Genomic DNA, 26397 nt, shown 5'->3' on the forward strand with positions numbered 1-26397 from the left:
GCATGACGAACTGTTTGCGTTCGCAGCCCCTTCCACTGATGGGGCAATATGATGTGCCGTCGCCTCCCCTGGCACGCTAGTAGGGCCGCTCAATTCTTGAGGACGCAGGACGCAGGACGCACTCAGAGCACAACTGATGGATGTGATGGGCTAGCCGAACCTGCCGCATATGGCAAGGTACCAACCTCATCTCTTGTGCTCGTTGTTTTCCAAGGGGTCTGTCGTGTCCCAAACCTAACAGAAAAATATGAATCGCGAGTATGTTGGAGACGAAGGCTTTCCGCGTCGATTGACATTACCCTTGAGGCACTTTGTGAGGGGGGATGAGTGTTATCGTCGCTCGAGGGGTTTCGAAGGCGAGCTCGTCGGCTAGTCTCGCTTAGCCCATCACCTCCATCAATGGCCTCTGAACGCGTCTTGCGTCCTGCGTCCTCAAGAATTGAGCGGCCCTAGTGGCTGGTCAGAAAAATGTTCCTGTCCACTGCTGGAGCTCAGATGCCGACTGACATGTGCGCCAGATCACCCCGACGCACGACATTGACTTCGTCTGCTACCCGCATGTCCAGCTGACCGGTTTCCGGGCCCGACGCGTATAAAGCAGCTGCCAAGACATGCGGTACGACGAGGGTCCCTCCTTCCTGCTCTTGCTCAGCGTCGGACGCGTACGGTCGTGATGATGGTTCGGTTCACCGTGCTGTTCACATTGGCAAGCTTGCTTCCCGCCTCGTTTGCTAAAATCAAACCTGCGACCTGGCATACGAATGGCACGTACATCAATAACGCGACAACTGTTGCTGCGGACCCGTACGTTCGCTGGGACAAGAGGAGCGGGGCGTACTGGGCGTACAGCACCGAGGGAGCCGACGAGGGTTGGTACTACGGCATTTACACGTCCCCGGACCTCGCGACTTGGACCAAGATCCCTGGAGGCGCCATCAAGAATGATTCTGCGAACATCTGGGCGGAGGACTGGTGGTGGGCGCCTGAGGTCTACTATAACGTGCGTACGCATTCAGAGATCTCAATGGTTGCGGGGCTGTACAGGGCGTGGCGACTTACAGGAGAAGACCGGCTGGTATTTCCTCTTTCATGCCGGCCGCTTCCTCAATGCCACCAAGGTCGCAGAGTACTTCAAGTACCCCGACTTTGAGGAGGCATCCAAAATTGGCGTCGCGGTCTCGCGCTCGCCCCAGGGCCCCTTCGTTGAGATCGCGGACCGCCCGATCGACTACTACCCCTTCGATCCGGACTACGATGACGTAAACCTGATCATGCGGCCCCCATACCTCGTCCCGCCCTCGACGCATGAAGAGGGTAAGTCAGCGCCGAAAGGCACGTACATCCCGAGCATCGATCCGGATGTGTTCTGGGACGACGACGGGAGTATCTGGCTCTTCTTCTCACGGAACGCGTACCGCAACTGGGTCTGGAGCGACGAGTTTGGCAAGTATATCGAGGAGAGCAACATCTACGCCGTGCGCTTGGATAGCGCATGGTGGAACGACCCGCATGCGAAGACGCTTCCGTCCGTACACAGCAGCTTCAAGGACGTGCACAAGGGCGAGCCGAAGAATTGGCAGACGTCGGTGAACTCTTCTTTCCCCGGTCCGACTCGTAAGGATGGCTGGGTCGCGGTCATCTCCTACGCGCTTCAGCCTCAGGTGCGTACTTTCGAGACGCGTTTCTGGTAGCTTGAAACTCAAGACCGGCGGTTATTTAGGCCTGGGAGAACGCGCACGTCAATGATCACGCTGCGAGTGGTGGCACGCTGAAGGACCGTCGCTGGTCCGAAGGCTCGACTACCATCAAGCGCTACGACTCCAGCGGCAACCCAGTATACTATCTCACGTACTCCGCCAACAAGTAAGAGTGCTTTCCTGTGTCTCACATTCAGACGAAAACCCTGACTTCTCACGGAATCAGCTACGAATCGCCCGACTACGGCGTTGGCTACGCCGTAGCAGACAAAGTCTCCGGTCCGTACTACAAGTCCGGCTCGAACCCCGTGCTCTCCCAGGACGCGTCCCGCTCGATCTTCTCGACCGGCCACGGCTCCGTAGTCGCTTCGAGCGCGAACCCCGGCGAGCTCTACTACCCGCACCACGCGCGCCCCTCGCCTGACGACGACCGCTACCTCTACACTGCGCGCCTCTTCGTCGAGCCCGACTCGCTCTACCTCGGCTTCGGGCCCGACGCGGGCGACCTGCGCTTGCCCTCCGGCGTCGCCCCGTTGTCGATCAAGACCGAGGGCGGGCAGAACGGCACGTACGAGGTCGTCGTGAGGAGCGCGTCCGGGGCCAAATTCGACCTGTCGAACCCGATCAACCGCGTTCGCGTCGAGGTCAGCGGCGGGGCGACCGCGCAGGTCAATGGGGGCTTGGTCACCATCGACGGCAACGCGACCGCGAAGTCGAAGGGCAGCTCTACGGTTCGCGTCGTGTACGAGCGCGCGCGCTCGAACGAGACTGCTCCTTGGCTTGCTGTTTCTCAAGCGCGTGGGATCGATGCGGGCGACGTCGTCGATCTGATCATTGATGTCTGAATACTGTAGTCCGATAGAGGGGTTGTACCTTCATGTACCATTCATCCGGACGTCCGTTAATGTGCTCGATCGGGTGGATATGTTATTGCTGTGTATACAATGTTGCATTCGAGTAATACAGCTAAAATTTGGCCGAACATTTACATAGCCGGAAGACGTGTACAGGATATCTCCGAGGATGGGGTATCTCCAAACAGGCTTGACACGAGTGGAACGCAGAAACTCAGGAGTGTGCATTTGGCTCAAGGGATGGGAAGCTGCGGAAGCAGAAAGCGAGGAAGTTTGTGACACCCAAGGAGTCCCTGGCTCTCTCTCTCGGAAGAGCCAATAATGGCATCGTGGCTCCACTGGATGAGTCAAATGCGCCCGTGGTTACCGACAAACGCGTGTTGAATTGAGGCTGCCGGTTGGGTCTGCCAGAAACCTGTGAAGGACGACGACCAGCGAGTGACTGCCAAGATGAAGAGGGTTCTCGCAACTCTGCTTGCGACGAAAGCCGAGAAAATGTTGCCGAGCTGGAAGAGTTTCGCTGGCTAGATCGTCTGCGCAACCCGTTCTGAGAAGACGAAGAAGTCCAGGGATCGACAAACGAGCGCGAACGGGACCGGGAACGAGATCGGGAACGTGAGCGGCCATGAGAGCGAGAGCGGAGATGGGCCTTGGGTTGACTCTGCGAGAGGCGTTGCCCAGAAGACCGCTGCCTGCGACGGGGAGGCACTAGGACATAGGCCATCACGACACGACGCTTGCGAGTCTTAGGCGTGTCTTCCTGGGCGTCTTGACGGGGCGCGTTCTCGGGGACCCGAGGGACAGACTCGCTTGAAAGGTCAGGTTCGTTGGAGGCTCCGGCACTGTTCTGGAGGAGGCAGAAGTCAGAACTGGATGGTTGCAGAGCGCGCGGATCCCTACCAGACGTTGTCGCCCTCGTTTGCTTGTTCCGTGATTGGAAGCGTCCACTGGCACTGCGCGATAACGCGTGTGCTCGACGAGGATGTAGTGGTCTCGTCCTGCTTGAGTGATGTTGAAGAAGGTGTCCTTCCCGTCGCATTTTCGCTTTTTGGGAATAGGTACTTCAAGAGGTTCTTCTTTCACAGCTGGGCTTGCCGGTGTAGTGTTAGGCAACTCAGCTGTAGGACTTGCCACAACAGTGGCTGCCGCCTGCTGACGTCTTCTATATGCCCGTGTGCGCATTGGGGACATGTTGATGGGTGATTGCAGACGGACTGTAGACGCAAAGCGAGCTGGATGGAGAATCGACACCTGGTCCCTCCCCATTGACTGATATAAGTACTCGGACGAACATGAAGGTTTCGTGCCCTTCACGTCGCCCTTCACGTTTGACAGAACGCGATACTGGTGGGATCAACTGACATCGGAGAACTCCCACTGTACTGTGCCTGCACAGAGCCTTGAACCAGAACAGTACAAGGGGCCCAAGTTGGATGAGGACCTTATCGAGTCGGTGGACGGTGGTACATAAGTACTGTGACATCAGGCAGTGGCTGAGCGCTGGGCCGCCGGGCCGGACGGACGCTGCCTGATCGAGATCGGTATACCCCGCGCAGCGATCTATCACATGCGAACAGTGGTCTGACGCACGACAACGTCCAACGTTCTTCCCTCTACACCTGCAATACTTCATCTGGCGTCCCAAGAACGCATCCCACTCCCTCCACAGGCTGCGTCTCGCGATGGCCGTGCAGTCAACTATGAGGCCGTCCAACGAACGCGTCGCCCAGCTCGTCGCTGCCTACGTGAAGCACCGGCCCCTCGTTCAACGCGGGCTCACCGCTACGTTCGTAATCTATGCTATATCCACCACCTACAAGAGTCTGTCTGCGCGCCCACCCTCAACGTCTTCTGCATCCTCGAAGCGGAGAGGGAAGGGCAAGGACGGTGATGGTGCGGGCAAAGCGCCCAGAGTTGCAGTGAGTCTCCATCGCTCCCTCGTCTTAGCTCGAATGGTATGCTCAGCCGGTGTCTTAATGCATAGGTAGATGCGCTTTTCTATCAGAGGCTGTCGCGTATATTGCGTATCGTGATTCCCAGCCTTCGCTCTAAGGAGGCCATGCTATTATGCATGCACTCCAGTCTACTCATTTTCCGGACCGTTATCTCGCTCTATGTCGCTGCGCTGGACGGAAAGTGAGTGTCTCTTATCGACGACAATGCCCCATTGGAACATGAACATGGTCTTCTTCCAGGATTGTAGCGTCCTTAGTGCGCGCGCAGTTTGTCCCCTTTCTCTTCAATATCCTCCGCTGGTTGCTTGTCGCCATACCAGCCACATGGACTAACAGCTGGCTCGGTTATGTCGAGAACAAGCTCGCCCTGGCCTACCGCACTCGACTGACGCGCGAGGTCATGAAGCAGTACCTCGGCGATGAGAGTGATCCGACAGACCTTAAGACGTTTTACAAGCTAGCAAACTTGGACGACCGTGTCAAGAATCCCGACCAGTAGGTTTCAGCGAGAATCATTGGAAAGGAGCAGAGTGGCTGAATGATTGTGCAGAATGATCACTCACGATATTCAGCGATTCTCAACACACTTGGCTGCTATTTATGCCAATGTCGCGAAACCCGTGCTGGACGTCATCCTGTACAATTATCAGCTGTCGCAGAATGTCGGTGCTGAAAGTCTTCTCCTTCTGACTGTCCTCATCCAGTCATCCGCCGCGCTCCGTGAGCTTCGAACTTCTAGATGCCCAATGCTTCCGCTGAGAAAACGCGTTCTCTATGGCAGTCCGAGCCCTCACGCCTCCCTTCGGCCAGTACACCGCCATATCCGCCCAGCTTTCCGGGAACCTCCGTCACACCCACTCAAGATTAGCCGAGTTCGCCGAAGAGATTGCCTTCTTCGGAGGCGAGGAGACCGAAAAGATGCTCATCGAGCGTGAGTACGCGGGGCTTGTGAAGCACGAGAATCGCGTGCTACGGAGACGATGGTGGCATGGATGCTTCGAGGAAGGTATCGTCAAGTGGCTGTGGGGAAGCTTTGGGGTGAGTGGGCCTCCTTCAATTGTGTTGTGTGACTGCGCTGACAGCTTGCGTGGAACTAGCTATGCATCTGCGCCATTCCCGTCTTCTTCAAGCTCCCAGGCGCAGCTCTGCTTGACATGGGTGGCCGTACCGAAGGCTTCGTGACGAACAGGCGGCTTCTGCTCTCTGGGTCCGGTGAGTGCTCCGTTGTTCTATATCCGTCGATATAGCTTAGACTGGTTTAGATGCCGTCGGACGTGTCATGTACTCGTACAAGGACCTTTCGGAGCTTGCGGGATATACTACGCGTGTCGCGCTTCTATTGGAAACCATGGATGACGTGCGCAAGGGCAAATTTGAGAAGGCACTTGTCAGCAGTGCGAGCAACGAGGAACATGCGAAGAGTGTGTTGTCCGCCATTTGACAGTGCAAACTGAACCACTGATCACGCGAACTAGTCCTCAAAGGCCGCGGTGTCATATACGAGTCCGAGGAGATTGAATTCGAAAACGTCCCGATCGTCACGCCGAATGGCGATATTCTCGTCCGGAGCCTCAGCTTCTACGTTAAGCCAGGGGTGAGCCATACCCTTCTGCCGCATAGCCGCGTAACGGGTACTGACCATGCTGTCCCTGTGCTTCAGCAACACTTGCTCATCGTGGGCCCTAACGGCTGCGGCAAGTCTTCTCTGTTCCGCATCCTGGGAGGTCTCTGGCCGGTGTACGGCGGTATCGTGCGCAAGCCCCCAGCGGACCAGTTCATCCTCATCCCGCAGCGCCCCTATCTCTCCCTCGGAACGCTTCGGGACCAAGTCATTTACCCACACGGCGTCGAGGACATGGAAGCTCGTGAGTGTTTTCGCTTCCCCGTATTTCCCTCACGGTCATTTGAAGTATCTGAACGCTGGCATGTTCGCACATGTAGGGGGCATCACGGACGACGATCTGCTCCAGATCCTCGCGGTCGTGCAGATGGAGCACATCGTCGAGCGCGAGGGCGGTTGGGACGCGGCGCGCGAATGGCGCGAGGCGTTGAGTGGGGGCGACCAGCAGAAGATCGCGTGGGCGAGGCTGTTCTACCACAAACCGAAGGTTCGTCCCTTGTGCGAGCAACATGATGGGTGGCGAGCTGATGCATGGACGTTGGGCGCTCTTAGTACGCCGTGCTTGACGAGGCGACTTCGCTCGTCCCTCCGGATATGGAGGGGATGATGATGGAGCATGCGACCCGCCTCGGTATCACGCTCCTCACCGTGTCGCATCGTCCGTCGCTGTGGAAGTACCACTCGATGATCCTGCAGTACGACGGTCAGGGCGGATACGTTTTGTGAGTGCTTCTAATGAGTTGCTCGCTGCCGTTGACATGGAACCCTGACGCTTCACGTCATTCCGTAGCACAAAGCTCGATGCGGAGAAGCGACTTGCGCTGCAGCAGGAGAAGGAGGCGCTGGACTTGAAGCTGCTCGAGGTGTATGTGTTCCATCTGACCTTGACGGCGTTATGGAAGTTACTCACACGGGTGTCTTCCACTCGGTCTCATAGGCCCAAGATGAAGGCACGGCTTGCGGAACTGCAGGAGATCGCTGCGGAGCGAAACCGGGTTTAGAGCGCTCTTCTTGTAGGCTGCTCAAGTTTCTCGAGGGGTACCGTCTCATCCGCGCGCACGACGTTGGCAATCGGACTGTTGTATATTTGGATGTATTTCTTGTGCTTCGCCCTCCCATGGATGGGATAGATAGTACATGCATCGCGCCATTGTGCTGACATCGTCCGCAAGATATGGCACGAGACACGAGGGCGGCCCGCCGCGGACACGGAAGTATTCCACCCTCTGTGGTGGCGTGTCTCTCTTGTAGTATCATATGTTCCTCCGCGAATAGTACTGAACTGGCAGGCGTACCTGATCGATGAGGTCTGCTATTATTGTGATGGGTCGACCTCACAGAAGATACTGTGGATAACGCCTCGAGCTCGTCGCGCATTCCGCCGCCAAAATCCCATGAACACGGAGATAGTGCGCTAGACGGAAGTCCGACCATGTCTAACCATAGCATCAAGTCACCCAAAGCAGGTCGTGCGAGCCGATTCAGAATTGGCCTTGGTCGTCTGAAGAAGCTCCATCGTTTGCATCAGTCCGAGCCATCGGCCGGGGGATCGGGAGGGTCCGGAAGGAATGCGGGGACTCGGGCCTCTCCAAAAATTATCACACTCCAGTGAAATGCCGGCACCTGATTGGGCACCCACTGCCACCTCCCACCCGTCGTCGTGTGCGCTGCTTTCGCCGCTTTCTCCACACGACGGTCATCATCTCCCTTTCTTCATCCACATCGCAAGACCTACTTTATACTCGCCTATATCCCGTTCTCTCCGTACCAAGCACCCTTTAGACGCCTCTCGACTCTACTACGCCAGCGAAATGCATTACTTCTCGCAGCTCTTCAATTACGAGTGAGTCTGGCTTGATTGCCCTCCGTGCGAAGTTAACTCTCCGCTGACTATCCTCCCTCCTTGCCCTCGTTACCCTTGATTTGCGCTCGTTTTGTCCTGCATGTGTCTGCCTGTACAGTCACCCCTGGTCCCATGTCGTCATTGGGATGTGGCACAAGTACCCGAACGCGCACTGCAGTCATGTAGTCACCATCGACGTCGTGGACCGCTCCGTCGACCCAAACACTGGTATCGTGCGGACGGAGCGGATATTGGGGTGCAAGCAAAAGGCACCTACATGGATAGTGAAGGTATGCATCGACCTCTTCTGTGTGACTCTTGCCTCCCTGACATATGTCTCTTAATCCCGACTCATCCAGTTGTTTGGCGGTTCTGAAGACGCGTTCGTCCGCGAGGTGTCCTTCATCGATCCCGCAACGCAAACAGCAACGATCACTTCCGTCAACCTCTCCCTATCGCAGTTCGCGACGTGCTACGAGACTATCCGTTATTCTCCAGCGTCGCGCGGACAGACGTCCTTCCATCAGACGGCTGAGATACAGGCGCAGATGAACCTCTGGCGAACTGCATCAGACAAGCTCGAAAACTGGCTTGTTCAGCGGTTTGAGCAGAACGCACAACTCGGCAAGCTCGGCTTCTCGGACGTCCTCCGACAACTCTGGGAGAACCGTGACCGACAGCAAGCGCAGACAGCATAATCGGGTGCCTTCCTTCCCCGCCCCCGACCCTCGTCGTCTGCGTGCACTCGGTTCTTGGCTCTGGTCTGATCTTTCGTATTCTATGGGTCTTTGGTGGAGCATGATCACGCACGCACAGGTCTTCTGCGCGTGCGCGGTTTTAGACGGGTTCGAGGACGTTCGTATATAGTAGACTGCCGACCTGTCCCATTCCCCCGCAAAAGCGTCGGCGCCCTCGCCGACGCCTGTTCACACACCATGATATTACGATACACTCATTGTACTCTAACCCCCCGCATATCTTTCAGTCTGGCCACCGATTCGTTGTCGAGCAACATCTTAGATACCGCGCTCGTACCTCCCTTATTACTCCCTACGTGCGCCTCATCCCTCGACCGCCGACCTCATTCCACCATTCGCCCGTCATTGTTTGTCGACATCGTTGTGAGTAGTGCTATACGAAATGTCTGATATTGTTTGAGTCACAAAGCGCATGACGCGTGCTGCTTCTTACATGGCTCGCCGAAGTGACATGACCTTTCGGCCGTAGGGAGTCAAAGATGTCATAGTGTCGGCTAGATCCGGGCGCTTCCATAAAAGGACACGGCGAAAGAGGACGCCGTGGCGTAATCGCAAATCGCGCTGCACATCGTTGCCTTCGACTCGCCCCGTTCCTTGTGCTCAAGTTTGAGTTCGTCCACCGTGGAAGGGGATAGGCAAATTGTCTTGAAAGTGAGCATTTATTGAGCCTGACCGAGAGCTGCAGCCCATCCTGACAGCCCTGAGAGCTACGTCTCGACAGGGGCCGCCTGCAGGAAATCAAGATGGACGAGCTCGTCCGCCACTGTCTGCGTGAAATATCGTTTGACGGAGACTTGGGTGAGTGCTTGAACGCGAATTTTTCCATCCATGTGATCGTGTCGAGCTCGAGGCGCGCGGTGGGGTATGGCAGCAACGCGGTCGTCGAGGGGTTCGAATCCACGGCGGGTCGGTATCATTTCGACGGCGTCGTTGAGATGCCCTCACCATCCCCGTGTGCACTCGGCATCCTCGTCGCAGTGCAGAACTGACCGATGCCTATATGCGCAGGATGCGACGTCTCCCGCCTCAGGGATTTCGTCTCCGAGTTCTACTCGCACCCGTCGTCGAGCCGGGTCCAGGGACAGAACGTCGACGACGCGTTCTGTGCGTTCGTCTGGTCTGTGATCGTCCAGCAGCCCGGGATCCGCATCGGGACCACCCCCGAGGGCAGTTCGACGGAGGTATACATCGCCCCGCAGGTCCGAGCTATCAAGAAGGCAAAAGCGAAGGGGGAGGACACTACCGCTGCCGAGGATCCGCCCCCGGCGACGGGGCTGGACATCATCGAGGATGCTACGATTCGGCCGCTGGAGGATTTGAGGCAGCAGTATGGGGATAAGCTGCGCGTTGCGGTCGATCCAGAGACGACGTTCGTCGCTCTGACGGGGTCGCACACACGGGTGGATACAGCTTTTCTTGTCGTGCGAAGGCCGCGGGAGCTGATTTTGTTCGCGCATATAGCCCTCGAAATTGACTCCGATGATCTATACTGGTCTCCAGATTATCACAAGAGGCAGAGAGCACGGTGTCAGTGCCCTGGATCTCGGCAAGAAGTCCGGATATGACCAGAAGACATGCTTCTACATCATCAAGCAGCTCGTCGACCTCGATCTTGTGTACGAGACCCTCATTAACTGGCAATCGCTCTCCCGCTTACCATTGACTATTGTCAGGGTCAAGCTGCGGCAGCCGGGTATCAGCACCAACATAGTCGTACATAAATACTTCTACGAACGAAGTCCGATATGGCAGCAGGTCGTGTCAGAGGAGAAGAAGGCCGTCTCTGAGGCCCAAGCCAAGGAAGATGGCGACTCGGAGGAGGAAGATGACGGGGATGAGACGAAGCCGTTAGAGCCAGTTCACTTCGACCCCATTGATTCCCGACACCTGTCAAGCATGCCATTGCTCAAGTCCCGTCTGACGAAGCTCCTGAAGGCATGCCCACATTATATGCATACTTCCAACAACCTCATGCTCAAGATCGTACGTGCTTCCTCGCGTGAGTAGGGCGAGGTTACTGATCATATCACACGTGACAGGGATTCGTGAACCCTACCAGGACAGAACGAAGGTTCTTTCGTACGCGTATTCGAGAACTGGTAGACGAAGGCTTCATCGAGAAGGTTCACGTTCCGCATGCTGATAGGAGGCGCTTCCCCGACAAGAAGGTCCCATGCATTCGCCTTGTAACAGATGATGCCGCATCGCAAGCACGGGGTGAAACTGTTCCTGTCGAAGACGATGAGCTTGAGGGTTCGTTGTCTCAGTTCATCGTGCTACTCTGTATTAACTTCGGTCACAGATATTGAGATGTCTCAGGTGGAGGACTACACCGGCTTGAAGGCAAACGCGTCCCTCCACAAGCAGATGATCGACCGTCTCGCAGAGGCCGGCACGACTGGAATGACTCTCAACGAGCTCTCCGCTACACTAGGCGACTTTGACCGGCGCACTGTCGACCTCCTCCTCAATCGCCTCGAGAAGGACCCACCGCCTGCTCATCTTGCCGACCTCGGGATCGCTCAGCTCGCAGAGACGCACGGGCGCGAGCGGCGGTACAAGTACTACACCGTCGCTCACTATCTCGCGCTCGCCGAGAAGGAGCGGTTCGAGGACCGGAGATATCGCGACGTAGACATGTCTGCCGTGGGGGGCTTCATGCCCATCGAGGTCGAGGCGTTTTATGAAGACGAGGAGGAGCTGGACCGCCACGTGCGGCTGATGAGCAGTACGAAGAGCGGGAGCGCTTCCTTGTCGAAGGCGAAGGGGAAGAAGCGCACCAACCCCATTTTGGCAGACGGATCCGTCAAGAAGGGTCGGCCGAGGAAGTCCCAAGTGGTGGGAGAGGATGAGGAGGCCGTGCCTACACCGTCGAAGAAGGGCAAGAAACGGAAGAGAGAGGAGTCGCTGGACGGAGGTGCTGTCCGAGAGGGCGATGCAGCCAAGGGCGGCGAGCCTCCTATCAAGAAGAGGCGTGGACGACCACCGAAGAATCATGCTGCGAGCATTGCAACTGACGGTGGGCTGTCAGAAGTGGCCCCGATCCCTAAGAAGCGGGGGCGGCCTCCCAAGAAGGCAGCAAAAGTTGATGAGCCGACTGGTATCATGGCTGGGCCGTCTTCAGAGGTACAGGAGGGCGCTGTTGCTGCTGCTAAGGCTCCGAAGAAACGCGGTCGACCAAGGAAGACTCGTGAGCCGACAGTAGATGCTACTCCTCGGGACCTGGTCATCGCTCCCGCCCCTGCGAACGACGATGATATCCCGCCCATTTCCGCGCCAGTAAAGGATGTTCCAATGCTCGAGGATCCATCCTCGTCACCTTTGCCCTCGCTTTCAAATTCGCCCACTCCTGCGATCTCATCAGCTCGAGCCGTCACAAGTCACACGGAGGATGTAGCGCAGCCTGATCCTCCCTCAATCGCTGAAGATAGTCAAGGCGCCCCTGAAGCAGTGGCGATCTCACAAGTAGCTCCCGAAGTGGCTGCCAGCACTGGTGTTCGACGCTCTACGAGAACACCGAAGGCTCGCAAGCAAGACGACGCCCTCTCTCCACTGAAGAAGAGCATACGCCGAAGACCACTTTCTACAACGGTCCCCACCGCTGCCGAAGAGCCTTCTGCCCCATTGCCAACGATAGACATCGTCGAAGCCGATACACAAGAAGAACCCTCCGACAAGCCAAGCCTCGACGTGATCACTGCCGGCGAAGGGCCCCGGTCGACAGATCCTATACCGGCCGACAGCTCAACCACCGACATTCCTATTGACCCTGCCCTGCTCGGTGATAACGAGTTGTCCCGAATGGTCCAAGGACATTCGCTCATAGCGATGGTTTGTGCCCATGTCTCAGAACCATGTTTGCTGTACTAATGTTGAGCCCAGTCACCTGCGCCGGAGTTTCCCGAAGCTGGCCCCAGCACAGGTACAAGTGTACCTCACAAGCGAGATCAACCCGACACGGTGTCCGAAGGGCCTTCGACCAAGCGTACTAAGTCGGGTGACAGTGCGAAGTTGCGCACAAAGGGCAACATCTCTCAGCCGCGCCGGGAGAACGAGATCTTGCGGCTTCTTGCTGAGGCGGACGGAATCATCAACACAAGCTCCAAAGAGTTTTACGAGGCCCATGCAGCCCTCGTAGAACGGCTGGTCGCGGCCGGGGAGCCAGTCAGTACCCGTGTTGGAGCGAGAATTGACAAGAGGACCCTCGAGGCGACGCTCAGGGAGCTCGAGTCGAAGGGCAAGATCAAGCTCCTGACGACGTCCGCGCCGACGCTCACGGGAAGCACGCGTATGGCTCGCATCGCATATCTTCCCAGGATCCCACCAGACGCGGTGAATACGTTTCTGGCCGAACTCAGTCAGCAGCTTTGGTCCCTGTCTCACAACCCTAGTACAAGTACTGCAAAGACGCTTGAGGAGCCGATGGACTACGGCGGCATTCGGAAGAAGACGTCAGGTCGTGTCCGTCCCTCAATCGCCACCGAGCAAGAGGACGGAGAGGTGCAGGAGATCAAGCCAACCGACTTGGGGGCACTATTCCAGCAGGATGACCAAATCATTCATGATACGCTGCTTACCGAGAAGCACACAGTGGCCCAGCTGTACGGGTATCTCGTGGGCAAGGCCGCGAGGGCGCGTTCACTCCATCTCGCAACTGTTGGGCTATTTGGACAGGATGCGTCGTCCACCCAAATTGTCTCCAAGGAGCACAGGATAGTACATATCTCCTACTACTTCACGGACATTCCCATCTCCACCTACTGCTCTCTCGTCGCAGTCCTTCAGCCCAACGAGGAACTTGCCACGCTTCTCCGCTCCCCTGCGGGACAGGCTACGCCGGTCGGCGGTGTTAGCGACAGCCTTCGCAACGTGCTTACTCCCACACAGTCAAAGCCTCGTGCCCGGATACTCTCTCTTTTGGATCTACTTCAGGTGCTCGGTCTTGTCACACCTCTGATCCCTTCTGAGTCGGACACTCCAGCCTTTTCTTGCACAGGCAACGTGCATCATCCTGCTGCCTTCGATGTCGCACCTCCTGACACATACACACCTGCAATTGCACCTTTGTACTGGCGATTCAACGACTCCGCTCCCATCCGCCTCTGGGCGATTGGAGAGGGAGTACCTGCGGTGTGGAAGATGGCCCCGGTCTCTACCAGCCAGCAGGCCGCATTGTACTGGAACGACCTTCAGCAGGTCTGCACTGACCCGCTCCACGCACAGCACTTGCTTGGCCCCGCACCTGCATCCACGGGACCCGCGAGTCAAGAAGTTGCTACCACCTGCAAGTCTCTTAGGCGTACGATTTCCTGGAGCGCAGTGTACAATTTGTCATTCTATCAGACCGAGTATCTGCGCCGCTACATCGACCCTGCGACAGGCAATACGCCCTTGGAAGACGAAGACGGAGCCAGGCGTGACGCGCAGTTAGACCGCCTTTCCTGGATCGTCAGTGCATCGAGAGAAGTTGTCGCAAGCTGGTTTGAGAAAGCGCGGAAGAAGCAATTGCGCGACATCAAGAAGGTCAAATTGGCTTCGACGAAGGGTAAGCAAAAAGCTGCGACAGCGGAGGATGCGGGTGTCGTCGTAGCGCGTCGCGCAGCCGAGGCGAAGGAACAACGCGAGCTCGCTTGGGAGGCCATGGTCCAACGTGTACATCCTGGAGAGCTAAGGCAGTCCGCTGCACAAAGGGTCAATCGGGTCAGATCTAAGTTCATACAAAGTTCCGCGAAGCCGAGCGACAAATGGGAGGCAAGGATATTGGAGGCGATCAAGGAGGCAGACTTGGTCGCTGACAAGCTCTTGTCAACGGCGCATCCCCCGCTGTTCGCGCCTATGCCTGTGGCTAAACCTGCACTTCCTGCCCCTGTTCCAACCGGTTTACAGGAGAAGGACGTGGATGAGCTCATCGCCTCGCAAGGTGCAAGAGCAGCCCAAGGTGCTCGCACTGGGAAGAAGACCAAGAAGGGGAAAGCGAAGGATACAGGTATGAAATCAAGGATATGTCTGTCGTCCTCGCACTGAAGCATAACCGGAGGTGAGACGGAAGTGAAGGTGCCCCGACGACATCGCTTTCTCTGGACCCGCGACTACGATGAGCTCGTGCGAGACGCATCGGCCATCATCAAAGCTCGATGTCGCGGTACAACGCGCCTTGACTGGGGCGCTATGGAGCAAATTTTCCCCGCTGTCCCCCGTAATTCCGTCAGGCAGCGCCTCGTCCACCTGAAGGAGGTCCCGGGAACGGAGACGTACCTCTCCCGACTTGAAGACAAGTGGTATGATCTCTGGGTACAGCACCGAGGCACAGACGTCCTCCCGGATCCCGATCCAGAAAGTGCCACGAATTTCGACCTGGCGACGCACGTCAAATTTCTGCGCAAGCATATTGACAAGAATGCCATGTTTGTGCCCTATCCACCCTTATATCCCTAGCGCGGACATAAATACGAATGCTGACGCACGGGACTTTCTCACAGACGCGTCGGGTTTGTCGAGGTGCAAGACAGCCAAAAGGTTGATCTCCCTGCGACCATTGAAGACATCAAGCGGCACTATGACATCGTCGAGAAGGTACCTAGCGCCCCGACCTGGGACTTCATGTGGAGCGTTGTTGCGGAAGAGGCCCGCGAGAAGCAGTTTGCACACCAGGCCTTTACAGCAGAAGTGGGTGGTATGCCTCCTTCGCCCTCTTATGAGTCAGAGTTCCTGTATGTTGCCGATACAGCAGTCAAGGTGCGTTCGCCGGCCGGCCTACTGCGGCTACAACAGGTGCATTGACTGCTTTGATGGCGTAGATGGCCCTAGGCAATCCTAACGAGACCTACGACGCCGACGTAGCATCTCGGCTGCTCAAAGGTGTTGGGGAGGAACCAGTGCGCGCAACAACAACGGAGCTTTTGAATCGCGGAGTACTAGCGAGGACGACTCGAGATCCTACTAAGACGAAGCCGGGACGGACGCTCAAGATCTCCGATAGGTACGAGCGCCGATACCGTAGTGCCCGGGGGTGACTGCTCATGTTGACCTCGCGACTGCTCCCATCAGCAACTACAATTCGCTAGGCGGCCAGCTGCATCGGGAACTCTTCCAAGATGCATCTGCGCTTGAGGAGCTCATCGTCCAGCAGCAACAAGGAGACGGTCTGAATGCACCCCATGAACAAGGGCAAGAGTGGTCGCTGCTGGCCACGGACGGTGACACAGCCTTCCTCCTCGAGCTCACGTCCGAGAATAAGGTATGCTGTGCTCTCGAGGAGCATGTGCACTTGGTGTGTGTGTTGGGCGGTAGTGGTAACGATGACGTCTCCAGGTCCGATTTGATGTAGATACCACACACCCCCAGAAGATGCGGTCCAACATCGACTGGAACAGCAAGAAAGCAGGTGAGCCCGCCGGGGCTCTGGCCCAAGCACTTCGAGCTGACATGCGTATCCTCGCGTATCGTGCGCTGGACAGATGACGACGACATCGAGACTGCAATCCGGGTGCAGTATTTGGATGTCTCCGGCCCATCGCGAGATGCACTGTCAGAACCCTCAGCAGAGCCTTCGGGCATCGAGGTCGAAGCGGAGATGGACATGGATGACGAGCACTCCCTCCGCGAACATGGCACACTGGCAGATGGCGAGCAGGCCTTCTGTCGCCGCACATCTGAGGGCTTGATCGACTGCCAAGCGTGTCTCGAAAAAGCCAGGAAATCTCTCTTCCGGGGATTGAACACAGATGAGCAGGCTACCGTTGACAAGATCATAGCAGCGCTGGATGAAGCTGGTCCAACGGGCCTTACGAAGCAGGAACTTCTCGTAAGTCGCTAACGACAATGACGTCCAGGAACGAGCTAAGGATGCTATTAGGCGAAGTTAGAGTTCGTGCGAGGCGACACGCTCCACACGGTCGTTCAACGCATGACAGAAGGCCCTGTTCCCCTCGCGCACTGGACCGGATATAACGCCGTCGTCCTCGTGTCGTCTGCCGCGATCAGGAAGTGGACAGTGCTCGTGAACGACAACGCGACTGAGGAACCTGAGCAGCCCTCGATGTCCGAAGCCCCTGTGCTGAAGTCGATGATCTTTCCGCGCCGCTGGTTAGACATCTATGGACGGAAATTACACGACGTGTGGGAGTCCGCACTGCGCGCCGCACTGGGCCTCGTCCTCCTCCACCCCGGCATTTCACAGGTGCGGTGTCATGCCCATCTTCATCTTCATCTTCATCTCCTTCCCAGGCTGCGCGCTGTTCCCATGCTCTAATACTTCCATCGCCTCCACCCGTCATCCCGTAGAACGCGCATCGCTGACTATAACATCGGAAATCCACAGGCCGAGATCCGGTGGCGGCTGCGGTCCACTTACGATCGTCAAGAGGTGTGCGAGGTGCTGCAGACGCTGCTCGAGGAGAGGTACATCATTGCACGAGTTGATGCTGTGCATCTAGGGCCGTTCGAGGGTGTGCCTGCCGATGAACGAGAGGAGAAGTTCACGTTCTGGTTCTTGAATGCTTCGGGCACTGGACGGCGCTGGTACCAGGTGTAGATTATCTCCGTTGACGCAGCGCATGTTTGGCAGTTGTGGTCAGTTTGATACGCCAGGTCTGAGCCTGTATGATGGGTCGTGTACGCCACTGAGATCGAGGAACGGTGTTTGCGGAGTAAGATTCGAAGATAGCCAAGCCGCATTGCTGATATGAATGTACATACTTGTTACTGGTCCGGTTCAGATCAGAATCCGGCTGATTGCCACACTACGTTCTCATAATATGGCTTGATCCCAGCGAGCTGATAATGAAGGGCCGACTACTTGCACAAAGTTGATGAGCGACGTCTAAGTATATCGATATCAAGTCATCCATTCCTATTTACTAATGTGACTCCGCGACCCGACAGTGCTGGGCATCTAAGAGGTCAATTAACTTCTCTTAGGAGACGAGTGATTGCTGAATGGAATGAGGTTGGCAGGCGGCCACGACTCGGAGCTCGGGACGTGCATTGCCGCTGGAACTGCTAGAAATAGCTGGACAAAGAATAGCTCAGTGTACAGCTAACGCCGTCGATTGATGTCAAGTCGTTGTGACGGCTGTTAGACAAAGCAAGGGAGTGTGTACACCGCGTGTGCTATGTACCAGTGCACGAGGATCACGACGAGGGACTCGAGCCTTGCTTCTCGCCTGTCGGAGGACGGTCGGTAGCGAGGGCCGAATCGGACTGCGCGGCCTAGACGGGTCACGGCACCGCCCACACTATCTATGGATGATTGTTGGAGTACGCTGAGGCGAATGCGGGGAAGTTGCTAGGGCAGCCTACAGCCCATGTCGAGCTCACCTCGGTGAACAGCTGCTTTGCAGACATGGAGGGCAGCGAAGGAAGATAGCGTGCAAGCGACCCTATGAATCGCAATATTGGAGCGGTATGTGAGGTGTTTTCGCGTGTTCGCGGTCAGGCGGAGAGGAGCGGTTGCTACGGACTAGCCATGGCGACAAGAAGCTTCCTGATTGACGCGGGGCGGGAAGGGACGCCGGGCAAGATGGGATGCGTGCGACAGGTAGTATGTTTGTTTGTTGGTATGCTGCACGTCCTCGCTCATTCTCTGGCTGCACCAGGACTCCTTGGTTCCTACCATCACCACCTCCCCTCCTTCTCTTCTCCGTAAAACCTTTCTTCGGTTTGCAGCCGGCGCGCGGGACCGTCGTTTGCATTCCGCCTCCGGGACTGTTGAAGTTGCACTGGCTGGGCTTCACGTCGCTTTCTCCGCCCTAGCGGCACCTCGATCTTCTGCCAAGGTTTGCAATCTCGACCAGGATTGGTGAGCCTTGTCTTGGGCCTCCTGCCATGACATCGGTCGATTAACACTCCATGTGCGTTCTCAGAACATTCCACAATGCAATTGCCGCATCTCCTCGTCGTCCATGGCTTGAAGCTTTTCGTGAGTGAACGCCTCGTTCTTTCAGAGTATTCCGGTTCCGCACGCTGGCGTGTGGGGTAACTGCGACTGGGTGATCGTAATCCCGCAACGTAACGGTCAATGCTGCTTGAACGCTTAGCCACCGCCACCGCGTTGTGGATACAGTACTGAATCCTTCTTCGTACAGTGGGATCGCGTCACCTTTTCCCGGCTCACGAAGATCTACTTCGCTTTTTCGGTTCTCCACTGCATCATCCAGGTTATCTTCCAGGTGCAAGCGTTTGTGGCCAATGCAGATGCTGCCAAATTCCTCTCAGGTCTCATAGCCCAGGGCAATGCCACTGACCCTGGCTTTGCTGTCTACGAGACCGACCTCCGCATGTGCGATGCTGTCCCCGCAAAGGTACTAGACTCCAGTTCATGTACTGTCATCTGGGATGGTCATACAAGCGCGAACGGCTCGCAACTCATTAGCGGCAGCGGCACCAATTATGCTGCTAATGTCACGCAGTCGTCTCCCGCGGCGGTGTCTACCATCACACTCGACTCCTCTGTCTCTGCGTCGCCCTCAACTACTGCTGTCCTCTCGGTCAACGCCACAGTTTTATCGTCCACTGTCGCGTCTACTTCGTCTGCCACTCTCTCGACAACCGCTCTCTCGCAATCGTCTGTCCTTTCGTCGGCTGCTTCCAGTTCCCTTGCTACCCAGTCATCGGCTTCATCCTCTATCCAGTCTGCGCTGTCCTCTTCGCCCGACGCTGGAACGTCTTCCTCAACGAAGGCTCTGTGGGCTTCTTCGACCAAAGCCGCGTCGTCTTCTTCGACCAAGGCCGCGTCGTCATCCGCTGCGAAGGTCGTGTCATCTGCCGTTGCCACTGCCGCTCACGCTAAGACGATTACACTCACTGTGTCGGAATCTGCGACTGCTACCGCTACTGCCACCAAGACTACGGCTAGCAATGATAGCGACAGTGATGATGACAGCGACGACGAGTCTGGTGATGAGGATGACAACCTCTTCGACCGTCGGGATGTTGTGAAGCCCGAGACTCAATTGCGGCTCACTCTCAACGGCACCTCCACCGTCAACCTCCATGGCCTCAATGGTGTCTTCGCGACTGAGCTGCCACGCAAGTGCTTGTACGTTTTGAACTGGCCTGTTGACGTGTAAGTACATCTATTGTTTTGCTGGGGTTGCTGCACGCTCATGGCTATAAAGGGTTGACAACACGAAGCGTGAGGACATTACGTTCATCGCATTCCAGATCTGGCTCCTAGGGATGTCTTTGGTTGCACTGTTGAATGAGTCGATCCCTCACATGTGAGTCGCGCGTTGTTTACCCCTCCATGCGCATTTGGGTTGACTTGCGTGTCAAAGTGCCGCTTCGCTCTTGACCCACATCATGGCCACGGCTTGGGGAGGCTTCCAGATTGTGGGTTCGCCTTACTCGCTTACAAGACATACGTCTCACGAGCTTGATGCGTCCAGGTCAACACCAACGACTTCCATAAGAAGTTCAGCACTTTGACGACGAAGGGCGCATGCGGCGTCAACCTCCTACCTGAATACTGGAAGAGACGCTCGAACGCTGAGATCCCCAGCTTGGCCCTCAATGTGTTTGCTCTGCTTGTATCCGCCTTCCTTAGCTGGAGGCTCATGAAGGTACTTCGCCACGCGCATATATGCATCTTGATATCGATGTTGACGCGCTTCCTTCCAGACTTTCGGCTGGCAGACCTTCAAGCGTGTCGGCGCGTCGCGCACCATCAACCGCGTCTACAACCTCGTTTTGATGTTTTCCATTGGGATCCAGCTCGCGCTGTTCTTTGTCGGGGTGTCGGCTGCGCTCTGGGTTGACCAAGTGTACAACGGCAACATCGGCCGTCTCACCCAGGACCCGACCTTCTTCAAGGCTGTCATGATCACTGTTCTAGTTCTCCTCATCCCTTGGCTCTCAGTGGTGAGTAGCGATACAGACGATGCGAGCCAAGTCTGTTCGTGCTGACCTCGTTGTGTAAATCCCTAGGGCTGGATATCAGTTCGCAGGGAGTATAGGATCCGGATGCTGACGTTCTTGGCCGTTGCTATCCTTGTCCTCGCCGGCTGGGGCACGATGTTCATCGCGGCAACCTTCCGCTGGACATACGTCACCTGGTTTTTCTTCAGGGTCATGACTACTGGTGCAGTTCTACTGGCGCTCGCGGTCCTTATCCTTGGCATCGTCTGCCGTGTCAACTTCGGCAAGGGTCTCACTCGCTACCGTACGTTACCTAAGCCTCGGTTTTGTAATTCCACGCTAACTGAGTGTCATCCCATAGTCAACGCACACGAAGAGCTCAACGACGAGGGCGACTACCCAACCGAGAAGACGTACGACTCGGAGAAGATCGACTTCCCCTCGGGGGACTCGAGCGTCCCGAGCTTCTCCGTCACATTCGGCTCCGGGCTCGAGGTCCCTCCCCCCTCGCAGATGCGCTTCGGCCCCGCGCCGCGCGCCATGGGCCCGCGCTTCTACTCGCAGACGAACTCGACCGCGTCGGACCCGTTCAACTCGCCGGTCGAGGGCAACTCGCTCCGCGCCCTCACGCTCTCGCGCCAGAACAGCGCGAGCAGCCAGATGAGCCACTCGTCGACGCGCAGCGCCACCTCCGCGCACTCGACGAACTCGGCAGGGTCGACGGGCCCGGGGCGGGGCAAGCGCTGGGTGATCGAGTAGAGAGCGCGGAAGCCGTAGTTCGACCGTACCTGTAGGCGTCCCCGTGCGGCGTTGTATTATTGGCAGGCGAAAGCGAAGAGGTGCCTTGGCTCTGCGACGTGATTACGCATGTACCGCCGCCTAAGACATACATGTGCCTTCTTTGCTTTCTTATGTTTCAGACATATTCCCCGATTCCCCTCCGCACCGGTAGGATACCAGGCCTCATCTAAAGTGCATAGCGTGTATTCTGCCTTTTGCTTGTCTGATCACCGGATGGTCCCAATTGTTGCGTGTATTACTGTAGATCCAATTCAGCTCCTTGCTTTGCGCGCTAGTACTAGTACATGCATACAACGTAACAACGCATCTCATCGTCTATCATTAGACCCAAAAGAAAATCGTTTAGCGTAAGAGATATGTGTATCAAAACAGAGGAAAACGTGGATGATGTCTCGAATCAGTCAAGCCTACAGCAATACGAAGTATCGCGATGGAATGCGTGGGTACATGGGTGAATGGGTGCAGGGAAAGCGAGGAGTAAGCTACATGAGTTTCAACGGGTATTCTATGAATGCAGACAGGTGTCCATGGGAGCGGCGGAAATTCATGAGCCAGAACCAGAACCAGAGCTGTTCCCATTCGCGCTCGAACTCGAGCTGTCTGGGGTCGAGAAGCTCGACAGCAGATCCAGGCGAGCGTCATTCAGCCCAGGGGAGAGCGAGTTGACCGACGAGCCCTCTGGTGACTGTATGGGCGACAGACTAGGTGACTGGGCTGCGATTAGCTCTGTTTCCTTCTCCTGCAGGATCGCGGCCTGGCGGGCGACCGTTGCGGCTTCGTAGGTGCCTTCGGCGGGTATTGACGCGCCGGATGCGATGACGTTCTCCGCCTTCTCGTAGTCCTCAAGCTTCTCTCGGAAGTCGAGCATCCACGGGTGGTCCATGAGCTCTATGGCGGTCGGACGGGCCAAAGGGTCAATCGTAAGGCATCGCCTGATGAAGTCGATGCCCATCTCGCTCAGCTGGCCGGGCTCGGGCAGGGGTGGATGCTGAGTTGCGACACCGATATGGAACATTATCGCCCTACGAGACGAAGTATGTTACGTGTGAGCTCACGGCATGTCAAACCACGAAACGACTGCAAGCGAGACACCCACCATTCGTTATCGAGATTGCTCCAGGGCTTCCGGCCAGTCGCGCACTCCAGGACGACACAACCTAACGACCAGATGTCCATGGCACCATGACGTCCCAGTTTGTTGTTCCTGATGACTTCAGGCGACATGTACATCGGTGTTCCCGTGAGGGAGTTGTTGAGACCGAGTTGGTCAGGGTCTGCCGCTGCTGATCCTGGTGAGGCAACGGAGGAATCTGAACGACGAGTGCGTCGGAGAGTCCCACGGTTTTTCGCAATGATCTTGGCCGCGCCGAAGTCGACATACTTGATGACGCCCATATGGTCGAGGAGGATGTCTAGAAAGAGACACCAGTGAGTGACGCCAATAAGAAGGGCCAGTCAACTCACTGTCTGGTTTGATGTCTCGGTGGACAATGCCCTGAGAATGCAAGTACGCAAGACCCTCTAGCATCTGCAAAGTGTAGACTTGCAGGATACCTTCGTCCTCGATACGTCCGTGCTCGAGCAACGCAGCCAAGCTTCCTCCCTTGCAGTACTCTTCGAAGATGTATACCTTGTCTCGGTGAACTTCGATGCCGTAGTACTCGACTACGTTTGGATGATGCAGCATTTCCATGACCGCAAGCTCGTCGCGGATGTGCGAGTACAGGCTCGTGAGGCCCGCAGTCTCCTGGAACTTGATCTCCTTCACGGCCATCAGCGTGTTGGAGTCGAGGTTGATCGCCAAATACACCGACCCGAACGACCCTGCGCCAATGAATCTGCTTTGCTGCCATCGGATGGACACGTTGGAACTCGACCCAGCAAGGAACACAACGGAGCGATCTACCAGGACGCGCTCGTCCAGTACACGACCGATGATATGGTGCTCGGTTCCCATTTGTGCGCGTTGCTCGTCGAGTTCCCGAGCGAAGTCGGAGGTCTTCTGCCAGAACGCCCGCAGCGCAGGGTCTATATACGCGTAGACGGAGTCCTGGTTTTCCGGAGACGCTTGGAATGCAGCTTCCTCCTCGTCCTCGTCCGACCGCCGGTTGGACGTCCGCAGCCGCAATAGCTCCTCCTGCCGCTCCTTCTCCCGCTTCGCGTCCAACGCCGAGCGCGCGCCTAGAATGTCGAAGTGGGAGATGAGCAGAGTCATGCAGGTTGCGACCTTCTGGCGCAGCATTTCGAACTGGTCGTCTGGCAGATGGAGGATGTTGTTTCGCCGTGTCCGATGCAGGGGGAATTCTAGCGCGGTGACAGCCCATCGGAAGGTCTTGCGATCATTCGGGTCGCAATCGTCGCAGATGAACGACACCCATGAGATCGCGAGCTTGATGAGTGACTGGTTGTACTTGAGGAGCATTGCCTGGTCCATGTACTTCTCCACGTGAGCGCCATAGTCGGAGGCGAACACGTACCAGTTCTCGAGGAGCTCCTGGTAGTTGGTAGTGTCTCGCAACGTCTGACGAACATAGTGCACCGATTCCACGATAGACTCCGCTAGGCGATTGGTCGCGCGCCCTATCTTACGCAGCTCGCGATTGACCGAGGGTAGATGTGCTTGCTGTTCGATCAGGCAGTTGGGCATCGGCATAGCGGGTTCTATCGGCTCTCCCGTCTCCTCGTCTTCTACGGATTGGAAGAATTCGGAGAACTGGCGTTTGGCAGCCACTAGTCGGTGCTGGGAGCCATCAGCGATGAGACGGATGCGGTTGTCCTCTAGATGCAGATCAATCTTGGGTAACTGCAGCATCAGCACGAAACCGTTCCAGAGAAATCGTGTTCGTGGAGACAGCACGAGCAAGTAAGAAGCATCCTCCTCCACCTCCTCCGGCTCCGCCTCACCCATGTCCATCAGCCAGCTGCTCTCGTCAATTTCATGAACATGGAACGCGTCAAGGAGGAGTCGTCGGATAGTGTCCGGACGGTCTCGGAGAGAAGGGTGTCCCACGATGTACGTGCCCTCTTCCTCGAAAGTCTGAGTGTACACGAGAAAGTGGTCTGACTCCACCAACGTTGCGATGAACACGTCAATGCTGGCATCCTCGAGATCGTATTCTGCCGAATCGCAGAAACGACGTGACAGGACACTGCAACATAAGCTAGCTCAGTGCGCATGTTCAGCTGATTAGGCGAGTATACGACATACCGTCCCAGGCGCAGCAATTTCCGCGAGCGTTGCTTCACGCCGTCGAGAATTTTGCCGTACCAGGTGACCAGCCGGTCCTTGGGAACATTCGCACTTGGCGGCTGCAACCCGGTCGGGAGCGTTTGCTGACCTGTAGGAGTACCGTTAAGCCCACTAGAACGGAGAACTTTGCGGACGCGATCGCTGAGCATCTCTGATAGGGAACCGTCGGCCATACCGGGAACGCGGATAGATGTGTCGAAGTAGTTCGTGACACGGACAATGAGCTTGTTTGTCAGAGCGCTGTAATGCTCGTGAACAGGCCGCTTCATGAGAAGAGACGTCATGGATACGCACCATAGTTGCTCGGCGACCAGCGTAGCGCCTCCAGGGATGGTCAGACTGACGTCGTTGAAGGTTGCCCACTGTGCCTCAATGACGTCGGTCTCCTTGAAGTGAATTCCCTTCGTCCCGCTCTTCAACTTCCAGTGGATGAGTTTGAAGAAAAAGGTCAAGGATTCTAGGATGGTAGAGTCGTAATCGGCACTGATACAGGGAGGGAGCCTCCAGTTGCCCCCTGGATCGGGCACAAGGAAGGCTTCATATTGCCTCTTCAGCGTACAGGCAAAGCCAATCTTGACTTTGAGGTCATCTGTCATCTGGTCGATGATGAGGACGTCGGGGTTCTTCAGCTTCTGCGCGTACGCGAGCCGGACGCGTAGCACGGCTTGCGCGAGGTTCGTCAAGAAAGAGACAAGCGGCACCAGTTCTTGCTCGAAGGACGGCAGATTCATCTTCTTGAACATGGGCGCCAGGTTAACGTGCGCATCGCGAGTTGTGCCGACAAGAGCGTGAATGGTGGTCATAGAGCCCTTCTCGAACTGCCTCTGGATGCTCTCCTCCTTCAGGAACCTCTCGACAAAGGTCGTGCCGCCGCCGTTCGCGTTCTCGCTATAACGCAACGAAGGCGTTGGGGGATGTGACGAGGGCTGAGAGACGTCCATAGTTTCACTCCCGGTCCATTTCCGCAATGTCCCGAGGAGCTGTCTCAGGGATGTAAGGACTGTGGACCAAGTATTCAGGGTATCGCATCGCGACTGGAACTCGACGTCAACCGCGCTGTGACAGTCTATGTAGAAGGCGCGTAGACTGGGATATAGGGAGTGTGCGATCTCGAGCCGGCGGAGCACGGCATTGACCTGCTGAAGCGCGTACGTTTCGCGGCCTTCTGTCGAACCGGCGGGCGGGTCCTGGACGCGGAAGTTCAGAACCTCCTCGATCACGGGCTTGACCGTCCTCAGCCGCCTCTCCTCGAGCTTCCTGCGCTCCTCTTCGACCGTGCGGCCATGGAGACGCGCGCGAATGCCGAGCCAGATACCAGAGCGGGGATTGTTCTCTTCTTCGGAAGAGGAGTTGAGCGCAACGGCGATGCGCGTGTTCTCCGCTTTGAGTACGTCGCCTGCTAGGACCGACGCGAGCATTGTCTGCCACTCCAGCCGCTCTCGATCCTCTAGTGACTGCGGTTCGATGGGTTCCGCGTCCAACATAAGGGACGACATACGGTCGTGTGGCTCGCCCATCCCTGGAACGCCGCGAACGTCTTCATCGTCGCTCTCCGCTCCATCCAGAAGCCCTCCAAACCCGCGCTGGTAGTAATGGGTTTCTGGGTCGTTCCGTGGGTCGTCGTCGTGGTTGTGCCCGGGCCGGTAGCGTCGCACGAACTGATTGTAGATGTTGGTGTAATTCCCGCGTACAGGGGTGGGAGGAATGGCGGCCGCAGCGGTAGACGCAGCGTTGATACTGGGAGCGTTCGGGTTGAACGCGG

The 26397-nt window shown here is 56.7% G+C and overlaps 6 protein-coding genes across 6 annotated transcripts; 5 read left to right on the top strand and 1 right to left on the bottom strand.

The window, feature by feature from the left end:
• Positions 1-673: 673 nt before the first annotated feature.
• Positions 674-2542, top strand: DICSQDRAFT_123104 (glycoside hydrolase family 43 protein; the record flags this gene model as incomplete). The annotated part of the gene is made up of 4 exons (XM_007359926.1): positions 674-1004; positions 1045-1661; positions 1721-1863; positions 1924-2542. The coding sequence occupies 4 exons, from the start codon at positions 674-676 to the stop codon at positions 2540-2542; spliced, it is 1710 nt and encodes a 569-aa protein (XP_007359988.1).
• A 1659-nt stretch (positions 2543-4201) lies between these two features.
• DICSQDRAFT_75073 (uncharacterized protein) lies at positions 4202-7382 on the top strand. The gene is made up of 13 exons (XM_007359927.1): positions 4202-4470; positions 4536-4687; positions 4747-5001; positions 5057-5226; positions 5288-5544; positions 5604-5718; positions 5769-5927; positions 5982-6100; positions 6167-6371; positions 6448-6614; positions 6680-6849; positions 6918-6992; positions 7065-7382. The coding sequence occupies exons 1-13, from the start codon at positions 4234-4236 to the stop codon at positions 7126-7128; spliced, it is 2145 nt and encodes a 714-aa protein (XP_007359989.1). The 5' UTR covers positions 4202-4233; the 3' UTR covers positions 7129-7382.
• A 451-nt stretch (positions 7383-7833) lies between these two features.
• Positions 7834-9069, top strand: DICSQDRAFT_94771 (MSF1-domain-containing protein). The gene is made up of 3 exons (XM_007359928.1): positions 7834-7970; positions 8089-8260; positions 8330-9069. Exons 1-3 carry the CDS (start codon positions 7939-7941, stop codon positions 8666-8668), a joined length of 543 nt encoding a protein of 180 aa, XP_007359990.1. The 5' UTR covers positions 7834-7938; the 3' UTR covers positions 8669-9069.
• Positions 9070-9471: 402 nt separating this feature from the next.
• Positions 9472-17189, top strand: DICSQDRAFT_94776 (uncharacterized protein; the record flags this gene model as incomplete). The annotated part of the gene is made up of 14 exons (XM_007359929.1): positions 9472-9526; positions 9737-10128; positions 10190-10344; positions 10402-10711; positions 10768-10981; positions 11031-12584; positions 12606-14714; positions 14766-15132; positions 15208-15463; positions 15526-15707; positions 15776-15965; positions 16040-16112; positions 16186-16532; positions 16584-17189. The coding sequence occupies 14 exons, from the start codon at positions 9472-9474 to the stop codon at positions 16977-16979; spliced, it is 6600 nt and encodes a 2199-aa protein (XP_007359991.1). The 3' UTR covers positions 16980-17189.
• Positions 17190-18602: 1413 nt separating this feature from the next.
• Positions 18603-21343, top strand: DICSQDRAFT_142019 (uncharacterized protein; the record flags this gene model as incomplete). Its single annotated transcript, XM_007359930.1, has 8 exons — positions 18603-18647; positions 18814-19793; positions 19846-19947; positions 20005-20059; positions 20116-20289; positions 20348-20587; positions 20654-20888; positions 20946-21343. The coding sequence occupies 8 exons, from the start codon at positions 18603-18605 to the stop codon at positions 21341-21343; spliced, it is 2229 nt and encodes a 742-aa protein (XP_007359992.1).
• A 586-nt stretch (positions 21344-21929) lies between these two features.
• Positions 21930-26119, bottom strand: DICSQDRAFT_46396 (kinase; the record flags this gene model as incomplete). The annotated part of the gene is made up of 5 exons (XM_007359772.1): positions 21930-22407; positions 22482-22797; positions 22850-24534; positions 24594-24875; positions 24930-26119. 5 exons carry the CDS (start codon positions 26117-26119, stop codon positions 21930-21932), a joined length of 3951 nt encoding a protein of 1316 aa, XP_007359834.1.
• Between the last annotated feature and the right edge of the window lie 278 nt (positions 26120-26397).

The sequence above is a fragment of the Dichomitus squalens genome (genome assembly GCF_000275845.1).
Source record: "Dichomitus squalens LYAD-421 SS1 unplaced genomic scaffold DICSQscaffold_1, whole genome shotgun sequence".
In the NCBI taxonomy this organism is placed as follows: Eukaryota; Fungi; Basidiomycota; class Agaricomycetes; order Polyporales; family Polyporaceae; genus Dichomitus; species Dichomitus squalens.

Coding starts and splice junctions, on each gene's coding strand:
- DICSQDRAFT_75073 (XM_007359927.1), top strand. CDS start 4,234: ATGGCCGTGCAGTCAACTATGAGGCCGTCCAACGAACGCGTCGCCCAG. Junction 5,719..5,768: donor GCTTCTGCTCTCTGGGTCCG/GTGAGTGCTCCG, acceptor AGACTGGTTTAG/ATGCCGTCGGACGTGTCATG. Junction 6,993..7,064: donor GACTTGAAGCTGCTCGAGGT/GTATGTGTTCCA, acceptor TCGGTCTCATAG/GCCCAAGATGAAGGCACGGC.
- DICSQDRAFT_94771 (XM_007359928.1), top strand. CDS start 7,939: ATGCATTACTTCTCGCAGCTCTTCAATTACGA. Junction 7,971..8,088: donor TCGCAGCTCTTCAATTACGA/GTGAGTCTGGCT, acceptor CTGCCTGTACAG/TCACCCCTGGTCCCATGTCG. Junction 8,261..8,329: donor CACCTACATGGATAGTGAAG/GTATGCATCGAC, acceptor CGACTCATCCAG/TTGTTTGGCGGTTCTGAAGA.